This window comes from Sebastes umbrosus, chromosome 16 (genome assembly GCF_015220745.1).
Source record: "Sebastes umbrosus isolate fSebUmb1 chromosome 16, fSebUmb1.pri, whole genome shotgun sequence".
In the NCBI taxonomy this organism is placed as follows: domain Eukaryota; kingdom Metazoa; phylum Chordata; class Actinopteri; order Perciformes; family Sebastidae; genus Sebastes; species Sebastes umbrosus.
In genome coordinates, this window is record NC_051284.1 from 28,982,238 (window position 1) to 28,995,664 (window position 13,427).

Sequence of the window (13,427 nt, forward strand, 5' to 3'; positions counted from 1 at the left end):
ATATTATTCTGAAATGGGCCATTTCTGCAAAATTAGTACATTTACTTTTGGTATTTAAATTATATTTTGATGTTAATACTTTTGTAATTTTACTTGAGTACTCTGTGGTATTACTACTTTTACTAAAGTAACAGATATCTGAGTACTTCTTCCACCACTGACTACACACAACACCTTGCTCCTCTTAGTAATCAAAACGTTTCCGACAGTCTCTGAACGCAGCACCGGTCCGGCTCCACTGCGCAGTCTCAGAACGATTCGTTCAATCCGAGCGGCAACTTCACCGGGAGCCTCGAGCCGCCTGTCGCCCACAACATCATCATCATCATCATCATCACCATCATCATCCTCATCCTCATCATCAGCAGCAGCATCAGTGTGATGAAGCAGCGGAGGACTGAGACCTTCCTGCTCTGAGACACTGGATCAGCCCACAGACAGGTAAGGACAGCTTTTTATTATCACTATTATTATAACAACCACTCTGGAAACACAATCAATCACTCAAATCTGCTTTTATTTGTTTTTATTAAACTAAATGATGAGTTTAATAATTTAGATTTAGAAAAAAAATCATAAAAGCTGCTTCAGATGTGTTTTTTTTCTGCACTGCTGGTGCTCATTGTGTGGGAGAAAGAAAGCAGCCTGTATTAAGTGTAGGTGTAGCTGTGTTTTATACACTGCTATTTAAAAATCTATTAATAGTACTACCTGTTGTGTGTGTGTGCCATGCAGGTAAATCACATTAATCACAAATATGATGTATAATATAAAAAAAACTTAAGTTTCTGTGCCATTTGAATACAAAAATAGAACAGGAAATGTGAACTGGGGCAACAAACAACATGAGAAATGAAAGAAAAACAGAGCAGTGGAGCATACAGAAAGGCTGTGTGGTGAGTAAAGAAGAGTATCACTATATTTGGGCATGGATTGGATTTTTTATTTTATGTCCTTGGGCTGTAAAAAAAACTTACTGGGTTTATCTGAGGAAGCTGCATTTTGAGGAGGTGGTGGTGCTGCTGGCTCTGATTTAGCAGCAGAAATGTGAAATAATAGATGTTTGAAGTGCAGCTGGAGAGATAATAGAAGAGGAGAGTAGAGAGTAGAGCGGTCATTCTATCGATATCCCTGCAAAATATGAAAATAGTGGATTTATTGTTGTGGAAGCTGCTGCTCCTTTAACTGGACCGACTCCATCGTGATGAATCTGATGATGGACAGACAGAAGAAGAGGAGGAATTTTTAATCCGTGAGGTCACACCAGATGCACATCTTTCATCTGAGAAAGCAAACAGTAGAAATGGAAATGAGGCTGCAAAAGAAGAATTTCCTGGAGATTTAATTAAATTTTTTTTTAAGTAGGTGCAAGTATCTGGCTTCAAAAACTCCAGTCTGTGATGCTGCAGTACATCAAGGTGCTTCTGTGGGTTTTTGGCTTGTACAGTTGGCTGCGACTGACGATTGTTTTCATTATCAATTAATCTGGCTGTTATTTATTAGTCTGTGAAATCAGAAAATGTCCTGAAACCCAACAGGATGTCTTCAAATGTTTTGTTTTATTTGGCCAACAGCCACAAAACTAAAGAAATATATAGATTATTATCAATAAGACAAAGAAAAGTAGCAAATCATCACATTAAGAAACTGAAATTTGGTTAAAAAAATAGGACTTTCAATAAATCTATTATACTAGTTGATTAATATTCTGTCGTTTGACTAATGTATTAATCGACTAATCATTTCAGCTCTAATTTATAAAGATTTTTTTTATTTTTTAATGAATTATTAAAGTGCTTCTGCAGGTTACGTTTTTGAAAATATATAGACAACAGATGTTAAAGGTCCCATATTGTAAAAAGTGAGATTTTGGATGTCTTTTATATTATAAAGCAGGTTTAAGTGCTATATAAATACTGTTAAACTATCAAAACGCTCAATATACGGAGAAATACACACAGCCCGTATTCAGAAATTGTGCGTTTGAAACAAGCCGTTAGGATTTCTGTCCATTTGTGATGTCACAAACATACAATATTTAGACCATTACACGGTTTTAAACGTAAACATTCTAAATGTATCCCAGTTTATTTCCTGTTGTAGTGTATGTGATTAACATCAGTTGACAGGAAGTAAACATGGACCCAAGCTGTTGCCTAGCAACGCAATTCCGTTGAAACGCCCTAAAACGGAGCGTTTCAGACAGAGGGTGAATACAGGTATATTCAGGCTGACAGTACGAGAGAAATAAAGTTTTTTTTTAACATTAAAGCATGTAAACATGTTCTAGTAGAAACACAAAATACAAGTATGAACCTGACAATGAGCACAATATGAGACCTTTAATAAAGAATAATGACAAGTGCAATTAGTTAATCAACAGAGAAGTTACTGATGACCGTGTGATATTTGATTAGGTTTTTTATCAATTAATTGTCAAATAAATGCACCCGTCGGCTCACGTTACCGCAGTCTTGGAAAGGGAGGAGTGAGTGGAGGGGTAGTCAGTTGGTTGCAAACTGCAACCTCACCACTAGATGGCACCAAATCCTACATAATGTACCTTTAATGGTGCCCTGTGAAGGTTTTGACCACTAGTAGCGCTACGGAGCAATGTGGTTAATAACGTGTTAACACAAATTCTCGGTTTTAAAGCTAGAGTGAAGATACTGGTATCATATGAAACTCGAAAAAACCTAAAGAATCCATCGGTACCAACCATGTCATACTAGCTTGTCACAAAGGAGGTTAAATAACGTTCCAAACTTGCGCTAAATTTTGGCGAGGAAAAACTGTCATGTCCATTTTCAAAGGGGTCCCTTGACCTCTGACCTCCAGATGTGTGAATGTAAATGGTTTCTATGGGTACCCACGAGTCTCCCCTTTACAGACATGTCCACTTTCTGATAATCACATGCAGTTTGGGGCAAGTCATAGTCAAGTCAGCACACTGACACACTGACAGCTGTTGTTGACTGTTGGGCTGCAGTTTGCCATGTTATGATTTGAGCATATTTATTCATGTTTCTGGACAATATTTGTCATTGTTTTGTGTTGGTAACCAATAATAAATATGTACATACATTTACATAAAGTAGCATATTTGTCCACTCCCATGTTGATAAGAGTATTAAATACTTGACAAATCTCCCTTTAAGGTACATTTTGAAGTCAAGGACCAAGACATCTTCACTTAAGTGGCATTTACTTTAACACAAATAAAATGCTAAATAAAACGGCTCCAGTGTAAAAGCTTAGTTTTTCATGAAGAGTTCAATTCAACTCAAGACCTATAATATTTATATTACATACTTTAAAATGCATCATTTGAACCACCAGTTGAAACCAGCTAAAGAGTCTTAACATTTAATTTCTCTGCTGAAGCAGAAGTGAAGCGGCTTCCTGCAGACATTAACACATGGATAACCTTGTTCAGACCTAATGGCTCAAAATAAGACATTATTATTATTCAGCTGGAAAGAGAGAGAGAGAAAATAAAGCATGACAGTCACGCCTGGCATCAACATTTAAATTCGTGTGTCTGTTACGCCTCAGTGGATGCACTTCAGATCAGAGAGGAATCATGTGCAGAGCTCCGCAGGGCCTCCTCCTCTCCAGGCCGCTACCTTCATGAGACCGGCCGGAGTGACCGCACAGAGGAACAATACCAGCCTCTGATGGCGAATAAAGGCCGTATTGTCTCAGCGCTGCTCATGATGAAGGGTACAGAAGCCAGGTTTCACAGAGAAGTCTCATCACCACAACAACAACGCCGCCGCCGCCGACCCCAGTCCTGACGGCGGTAATTGCTGCGTAACGGTGCACACATGAATACCCCCCCAAATCAGCTCTCGGGCCTCGCTTGTGCGCTCAGGCAAAGTGCACTACTCAGACAATCAGAGGCATACAATCTCAATCGCTCGTCCCCATGGCAACAGCAACTGCCGGTCTGATTGTATGGAAAGTGGTGTTTCTGATAACTTGTCACATGTTAAAGTCTAGTGAGCTGAAGGCTGGCGCTGCCGGCTGGTGTTTAAAGAGGCAGTAATCGCAGGTTTAAAGTACGTGATAATGGATGATTACGTGTTACGATATAAGAAAATAATGGATGAGGCCGGGGACGCCATGATGTCACATTGTGGCATTAGTTAAAGCAGCTTTAATCTAAATGATTAAGTGTTCACTTGTAGTGTTGAATCTACAGAGAATTATCAGCTGAAGCAGCAGCTCCTCTCGGCTTTACGGAGCTTCATAGTGAGTTTCAGCTCACTGTTTATCTGTCCGGCCCACAACTTTACTGTTCTGGTTCACTCTCACGGCTCTCATGGCGTCGTTTTCAGAGAAAAACCTGTAAAAAGCCGCTCTACACTACCTGCTCAGCAGCAAACAGACCCAGTTAGAGACTAGCTGGTGAACATAGTGGAGCATTTAGCAGCTAAAGAGACAGATATTTCCGTCAGGAGTTGGTGGAGACCAAAGACTTATAAGAAGTGGACGTAGTCATCTTGACGTCATCCATTGGTTTGTGGACTACAGTTTTGAAGCCTTGAGTTTGGCATTTTGGCTGACGCCATCTTGTTTTTTTGCAACCAGAAGTGACGAGAGGGTGGAGCTAAGTACAACCAAACGCTGAATAAGATGTTTTTAAGTGACCAAAAAGGTTATAATTAACTTTCATGATGTGAAAATACACTGTGAAAGAGTTAAAGTTCTAAGATGAAAACACGGACAACTCCCAGACCAGAAAACGCCGTGGTAGCGACCTGTCAATCACAAGGTAGCCCCGCCCTAAAGCATCCCCTGCTTTATGGTCTATTTGACTCTAAATGGGACCATAATTTACTAAATGAACATCATGCTGTATTGAAGAAGACTTGAAACTAGAGATTGAGACCATAAACTCATGTTTACAATGTTTACTGAGGTAATAAATCAAGTGAGAAGTAGGCTCATTTTCTCATAGACTTCTATACAATCAGACTTCTTTTAGCAACCAGAGGAGTCGCCCCCTGCTGGCTGTTAGAGAGAATGACAGTTTAAGGCACTTCAGCATTGACTTCACTTTTCAGACCTGGAGGTTGCCTACTGGTGGAGACCAAAAACAGAGCTAAAAGAGAGAGAATAATGAACTTACATTCATCAGATGGACACAAACACGACTCTAAATAAGCAACTGTTTGCTAACAAGTTAAAAAAAGGTGATTATATATCAATGTTGAATTAACAAATTGTTTCTGCTGCCCCCAAGTGGCCAAAAAAATCAGTTTAAAGGTCCTGAAACACCAAATCGACAGTCGGACGTTGGACAGTTTGGGGCTGTCAGTGAGCGTCTGTCGGCCTAGTTTTTTCGGTGTGTCCCGGTACGTTGGCTCTAGTCTGCCCGTGACGGAGGTTTTTTGGCTGATTCGACATCTGTCCGTGTTTAACGAATCAGTGCACGAGAAGGCTCTTCTCATTTTTCATCTTCATCTCATCTGATCATTCCAACACACGGATATTTTCACAACGACATGGCCGTCTGGAATGAAGCTAAGTGGTGAGTGGTGTGAAAATGGTCGGCAGAAGCTGCTTTGTTTCATGTAACGCATCATAACAACGGCTTGTATATTCGCCGTCCTCGGTCTTTCTGTTTCCCTTTTTGAATGACGAATACAGACTACCGCCGCCTGCTGGTAGGGAGAGTTATTTCATCTCACATATGTGGTAGTTGGCCGTCGGCTGTAGTCTTGCAGTGTGTTCGAGTGCAACTTTTTGAGTCAGTAATCCAACGGTAACAGAGTCCAGACAGTTTATTGATTGGTGATCATCAGCATGTGTTTCCCTCCAGGATGACCGAGGTGATGAAATCTCTGGAGCCCGGGACGGAGGACTTCAGCGGGGGTGGAGCAGGAGCAGATCAGGGCTCCGTATCCTTCTGGTTGTGTTTTGATGGTTTCAAACCAGTCCTGTGTTACTGGAGTAGAAAACACACACTGTGGTGAGTCACAGGAGGGATGAGCAAGAGTGAAATGTGGGTTGGCGTGACGAAGGTCATTAGTTGGACTCTGCTGTGAGAGCAAACGGTGTGTGTCTTATCCAGCTGAGTGATTTATCATCTACTACTGTACGCTTTATTTTGTAAACATAATGTATTATCATTACATGTAAAGAGTCATCACTCATGCTTTATTATTTGATAGCGCCGGTGAGATGTTTTGTTTGTTAAATTCTTATGTTAAATTCTATTGAAAAAGGGACTCTCTTTGTTTTACCAACAATAATTAGATAGAATATAATTAGAAAATAGGAAAGATAGCATCACGAGCGTTTGCACATCAAAGTAACAAACCAGTGAAGTCCAGCTGTTAATCTTTTATCTGACACACACAGTTTTCCTAATCCCATTTTTACCGCATTGTTGTTCTTTCTCATGTGCTGTGAGTAATTCCTCAGATATTTTGACCCTCCAGTTAAACCTTACATAAGCTTCCAACAGATCTTCCCAGATACCCATGAAAGGTATCCGAAGCTGTCCAAGAGGCTTCCCTCCATCGTGGTGGAGCCGATAGACGCCGCCGAGGTGGAGAGCGGCGAGCTCCGCTGGCCGCCGGACGAGCCGAGCTCTCCAGAAACTGAGAGGCCGAGTGCAGGCGGACAAACTGCAGGTGAGGAGGAGGAGGAGTGTCAGAGGTCACAGCGGAAAACCTGGTTTCCTTTTGTTATTTGGCTCATTTAGATTTAAACTGGCCAACTACAAGTGACTGAAACAAAAGTTAAAAGTAGAAGAAGTATTCCGATCAGATGATTAATGGGAGGGGAAGGAAGAAACTACAAAGATCTGATACACACATTTGTATTTATTTTTTGGGGCTTTTTCTTTGTGAAATATATTGAAATATTGGATCATTTTACCTCTTTGGATCTGGAACAGTTATTTAAATTAAACCATGTGAGGAGGTCAGAGGTGGAACTGATAACAACTCAGACATCTGAAATGTTACAAGGAGCCCAGTGGTGTAATAATACTTTGTAACAGTACTTAAGTATTTTTTGGGAGTATCTGTACTTTACTTTAGTTTTTATACTTCTCTCAATTTTCACTTTTACTCGGATACATTACCTAAATAAAATGTGTACTTTTTAGGCCTGCACGACATGAGGAAAACCTGCGATGTGCAATATCATTGGTCAATATTGCAATGATATCACTTGAAATATTGAAGTCAGCATATTAGGGATACTTATTTCAGCCTGGTTGTCTTTAAATTCAGAACCAGATTAGAATTTAATATTTTAAATATAACTAGGCTAAATGTTGTCACTATATGAACTCTATAATATCTCACTGGAAACAATCTAAAATATTAATATGACCCAGAGCAGGAGGAGGCTGCAGCGTGATAACAAATACAAACGGTCTTTAACCCCAGGGCCTGTTTCATACCGGGTTTTGGTAACCATCCCTAAATAAAATGATTTTTCTGTCTTTTGCGATGTGTTTATCGCATATGTTCATGTCGTGATGACGATGAAAATCCGATTTATCGGTCAGCACTAGTACTTTTACTCCGATACATTTCCCCGAAGCATCTTCGTTACTCGTTACTATTGCGCGCAAGCAGGTTTGGCGAATCAGTGGTCCGAGCTTGCAAGTTATATTATTCATGTGATGGACAAACAAAGTGCCAGATGTCAGATCATGCTACTTGCTACTAGCGACTACGAGGGAAGGAAAAACTGGATTTTTCTCTTTAAATCCTTGAAGTTGTTGAGACCTTGTTTTTCTTCAAGTGTAATGTAGCCTCCATTATTAAGGTGGTGTTCATGTTAAGAGGAAAAATAAAGGGCAAGGTCACACATGAGTGAATGCAAGCGAGTAACTATCGCCTGCTGAGGTGATTTTTCGAACTGAAAGTTCACCAAAGTAAACTGCATTTTGAATGCAAAGATGTGAATTTGCTTTGCAACCGGAAGCAAAAGGTATTTACGCACTTTCACTCGTGTAGAAAGGAAGTGAGCGGGAAGTGAATATTATTTTTTTGCATGTGTGACCGCCCCATAAACTTCATAAATCTCAAAATTCTGACTTGCTCGCTTTTTTATTAACAGCATTTACTACTTTTACTTTCAATACTTAAGTACATTTAATATCGGATAAATATTTTTGATACTTAAGTACAGTAAAACTTCTAATAAAATAATTTTCTGGTTAGATATCTGTACTTTTACATAAGTGAAACTTTCAGGTACTTCATCCACCACTGAAGGAGCCCCGACTAAAGACTGACTTTTAAAGAGATCACAAGCCAAACATGTTTGGAGTCACTGGTTTAATGTTAAAAAATGTAGTTATTTTATAAGCTTATGATGTGTTTTTTATGTAAGTTCATAATCTGTAAAGTAACTAGTAACTATAGCCATGAAATAATTGCAGTGGAGTATAAAGTACCATAAAAATGTAAATATTCAAATACATCAAAATTATACTTAAGTACAGTACATGAGTAAACATATTTAGTTACTTTCCACCACCGGCTGTGTTCATACAGTCGTGAAAACATCTGTCCTCTGAGTGTCTCCAAACACGATCACAAATAACATCCGTCTCTTTAAACCCATAAAAGGTTATTTCCTGTCACGACTTCCTGTAGTTCTTTATGCTAATGACGCAGTTTGCAGCAGTCGTTCTCACCTGAACGAGAGGACGAATGTAAAGTGATCGACTGCGGCACAGAAATCTGACGCTATGCATCACTGAGTTGAAAAATGAGCTGCGATATGGAGTCGGTCTCATCATCCGTCTCCCAAACAGGAAGTCACACAACTCAGGATAAATGTGAATCATTACAGGGAACTCATTTTCACCTCTATGCTGTACTTTCATTGAGTTGTTACTCTGCAAAAGGGTGTTTCTTATCCTCTGTGAGGGTCACAAAGGACAGAGGGTGTCGTATCCTGTAAAGATTGTAAAGCCCTCTGAAGCACATTTATGATTTGTGATATTGGGCTGTATAAAAATAAATCGATAGTGTGGATCTGCATCTGACCGCCGCTGGGCGTCTCTTTCCTTTGACTTTATCAGCATCACGCTGCTTCTGAGAATCAGTTGACATTGTGAAATGCAGCTGAACAGCAGCTTTCATCACATGATGATATAAAACATTTGGTGTTTGTGGCCAACAAAGCTGTTAGAGAATATGCGTCCAGTTGAGTTGAGACATTTGGGCTTTATTTTGAAGTGGACCGCTTTTATTTTGTTTATTTTTCTACTAGGGCTGTCAAAGTTAACTCGACTAATTTCTTTAACACATTAATGCAACTTGCGATTTTTTTTTTTTAAAGCTAGAGACAAGTCAATACTGATACTATAAAACCTGATGAATCCATTGGTACCAATCATGTCATACTAGCTTGTCGAGAAGGAGGTTAAATAATGCTCCAAAGTTAGGCTAAATTTTAGCCAGGAAAAACTGTCATAGCCATTTTCAAAGGGGTCCCTTGACCTCTGACCTCCAGATATGTGAATGTAAATGGATTCTATGGGTACCCACGAGTCTCCCCTTTACAGACATGCCCACTTTATGATAATCACATGCAGTTTGGGGAAAGTCATAGTCAAGTCAGCACACTGACACACTGACAGCTGTTGTTGCCTGTTGGGCTGCAGTTTGCCATGTTATGATTTGAGCATATTGTTTTATGCTAAATGCAGTACCTGTGAGGGTTTCTGGACAATATTTGTCATTGTTTTGTGTTAATAATTGATTTCCAATAATAAATATATACACACATTTGCATAAAGCAGCATATTTGTCCACTCCCATGTTGATAAGAGTATTAAATACTTGACAAATCTCCCTTTAAGGTACATTTAGAACAGATAAAAAATGTGTGATTAATCGCTATTAAATATTTTAATCGATTGACCGCCCTTGTTACCAGGGGTTCAAACTCAGCTTTATATCCTGTTGAAATATTTGGGGGGGTAATCTGCAACATCTGCATGTTTTTTTTTCCAGATGAGGGCGTTGAATCGAATGTCGGCGTTGACGAAGAGGCTTCAGGGCCGGAGATGCAGGACTCCAACTGAACAAAGTCTCCTCCTCTTGCGTAACCCACTGTTACTGTGAGTGTGTCCAGATAATGGATGAATGAAATAGAGTCCAGTAGAAGAGCACGTTTGCATTGATAGAAAAGATCACGGAGATTAGAGAGGCTAGAAAAAAAAAACAGATTCCCAAACCCCAGCTTCACGGGCTTGGAGCCAGAGTCCTGTCGCCACCTTCGTAAATAAATCTGCAGAAGGTGTTTTTGTTTACGCCTCTTCTTCTTCTGATGAAGGCGGTTGTTCTGACACATCATTTAAGCTTATAAAGATGATTGTAGGGATCAAGTCTAGTTTGCCTTTTGGCGATTTTCTTCTCTGCCTGAAAATCTACTTTAACTTTTGGCAGCAGGCGTGTTTTTAATGTCAGGATTTAAACGCTTAATCTCCGAGGGTTTCCCCGTCTAATACGACTATTGTTTTCCAGCTTTAGATATTTTTAATTTGATAAATTAAACGTCCTCTCTCTCTTTGGCTCCAAGCCCCTCGCCGTCCAGATGCCCATCTGATCTGGACAGATGTTTCTAAATGCTGTTTAGCTCATGTGTGCCATATTACTACTACTACTACTACTGATGGTAGCTACTGTATTTTGTGCACAGTTTTTAACTCTAGATGTAAATTACATCACTGTATATGTTAAAGTGCTGACTGCTGTAGTTCTGGTGATGCTTGGTGTCACTATTCACTTTGTACTAATAGCTACGATGTTTTAAAGAGCAGTATTTGATTAATTAAGAAAGCCTTCATCACTTTACTCGATGTTATTTACGACACGTTCTTTAATATATTATACGATATGTTGTCTTCATACAGTAGGTGTTAAAGGGAATGTAGTCGTGTTTTACTTTAATGGAGCAATATGTTCACAGGAGTTTAAAGGCAGTCCATTTTGTTACAGAAGTAAATGATAACCAGTATATTTTAGACGTGTGTCGTTTGTCACAGACATGATATTTTTTAAAATACTGGAAGCCTAAATTATTGCACAAGTAATAAACCTTTTCAAAATTCTTAAAACGCTCTTTAATTTATTGTCCCTGTTGTTTGTGGTGGTTGAAGGGACAAGGAAGGTTAACTCTGATTGGTTGAGATTCTTTGTCTCTTATACATCAGACCGACACATACGGGTACTTCCCTTTCAGAGGAAAGAAGACAGAAGATCTCATAGACTTCAATGCAATCTGACGTATGTTTGGATTGTAAAGTTCGTACACATTCATCTCTTGTTATGCAAACATTTGTTTTATACACATATCTAATCGGGATGTTTATAATTAACCGTTTAACCGTTATCCGACATTAAGCATTTTAACCGATTAACGCTATGGAGAAATGTTAATTATTAATTAAAAAGCTGAGAAAACTCGTCACTTAAAGGAGAAAAGCTGGTCCACCTTAAGAGAGTCTGAGACGGCGTTACAGATACAGGAAGTTGGCTCGGGTCTTGAGGAGTTGTAGCCTAGTAGCATTTATTCACCGACAAATGAAAATAAAGTGTACACACACTGTCTGCTACACCTACGTTCACAGCTAGAACGCCACTGACAACACACACACGGTCTGTCAGAAACTCGCTGAAGTGACGCCACGCTGTGTGACTACGGTGAGCACGAAGCTACCAGCAGAGCTACAGATGCTAACGTAGCACAAACACACACACGGTTTGTTGGATAATCGCTATCGTTAATCCAGGTAGACAGAATATCGTTACGCCGGGCGGACACACAGCTGACAACCTGCTAAACTAAACGGTGGAGACTTTTACTGAGAAAGTGGCTGCCGACACTACACGCAGCATCTAAGTTATCTATCTGCTAAGTTAACGCTCACGTACGGGTGAACTGGGGACTCCGTTGTCTGTTGTGCTCATACACTGCAGCTGTCTCATAATTATTTTGAGACCTTCGTTCGTACGGTTGATCGCCGCCATGTCCCTTCAGTCTTCCCCTATCCAACACATTTCTGCCAATAGATCCCCCTAAATCCTGCACACTGGTCCTTTAAGTAAACACAAGCAAATTAAGAAAATATCTTCACCACTTTGACACATTCAAGCAGCACAGACGACAACGGAAACTGTTTCCAGGGGACAATAAAAAGTGATGCACATTCTGTCTTCCAAATCACATACTTTTTATGCTACAGCTGCCCTTACGAAATATGTACTGATGCATGCAGTATGCATACAATTGGGACATACAGTACTACTTCTTCATAACATTGACCTTGACCTTGAACTTTGACCCTCTTGTTCATAGTCATCTGTCATGGCAGCTTCTGTCAGTGAGCTGTCATGGGACATACTAAATGTGTTTCTGGCATACTAAATATTATGTATATTAGTATGGGTGTTGGAACGCACCGAGCTCCAGCTGTGTTCATCACTTTTTATTGTCCCCTTTGTTGACTGTGTTACTTGCAGCACTTCTCTCAGGCTGCAGCGCGTTCAGCGAGAGCAGCTGCTGTTTTTTTGACACATCTGGATCCAACACGTTTATCTATCTACAGCGCAACAAAACCTGAAATTAAATGACTTTTCATCACTAGGGGGAAGTAGTAGTAAAAGAGCCCTGAGACAACATCAGTTGATAAAGTCAAAATGAGATTAAAAGGATTTTTTGTTAATTGTAGTGAAGTAAAAAGTATAATATTTCCCTCTGAAATGAAAAGAGGAGTAGAAAGTACCCTACTTGAGTAAATGTATTAAGTTACATCCCACCACTGGGAACCTCTGCTTTAATGCACTGTAAGGATAAAAAACAAACATTAAAATTACTTAAAAATAGCCTTAACTAAATAGACTGTATATATATTAGTAATCGTACTATTTGGTGGAAGATATTTGTTAAAACAGAGATACAGCCCTGCAGTATTCTCTACCTTCTCGGTGGAGGGAGCTCAGGTGTGTTTCTTCTCCTCGGAGCTGGAGGCTGCTCCACGAATCCAAACTCTGTTCTTATTTTAGTTTCTGATTTATGTTTCTTTTGCCTCACAGTTATTATTCAAGGAAAGTAAACCCAACATCTGCTGCTGCTGTATGTCTTGTCACGGCAGAAGAACAGGAAGCATGTATTAATGCTAATAATAATAATTTTATTCAAATGTTATTCATCTTTTGACATTAATTTCATCACAAAAAATTCCATCACTTAGAGGTTGTTTTATATTATTGTTGACTGAATATTTTGGGGTTTCAAACTGTTTGGTCAGACAAAACAAACAGTTTATAGACTTTGTTTTTGGGAAATTGTGATTTTTCATTTTATATATTTAATATATTTTTATAATAAGACAGAGTAATCAATAGGGAAAATAATTGTTATTTTCAGTCGTAGTTAAG

General features: G+C 39.4%; 1 protein-coding gene across 1 annotated transcript; it reads left to right on the forward strand.

Moving 5' to 3' along the window:
- The first annotated feature begins 271 nt into the window (after positions 1-271).
- Positions 272-11,104, forward strand: LOC119474790 (protein LBH-like). The gene is made up of 4 exons (XM_037747080.1): positions 272-441; positions 5,828-5,906; positions 6,476-6,644; positions 9,999-11,104. Exons 2-4 carry the CDS (start codon positions 5,829-5,831, stop codon positions 10,067-10,069), a joined length of 318 nt encoding a protein of 105 aa, XP_037603008.1. The 5' UTR covers positions 272-441; position 5,828; the 3' UTR covers positions 10,070-11,104.
- Positions 11,105-13,427: the final 2,323 nt, after the last annotated feature.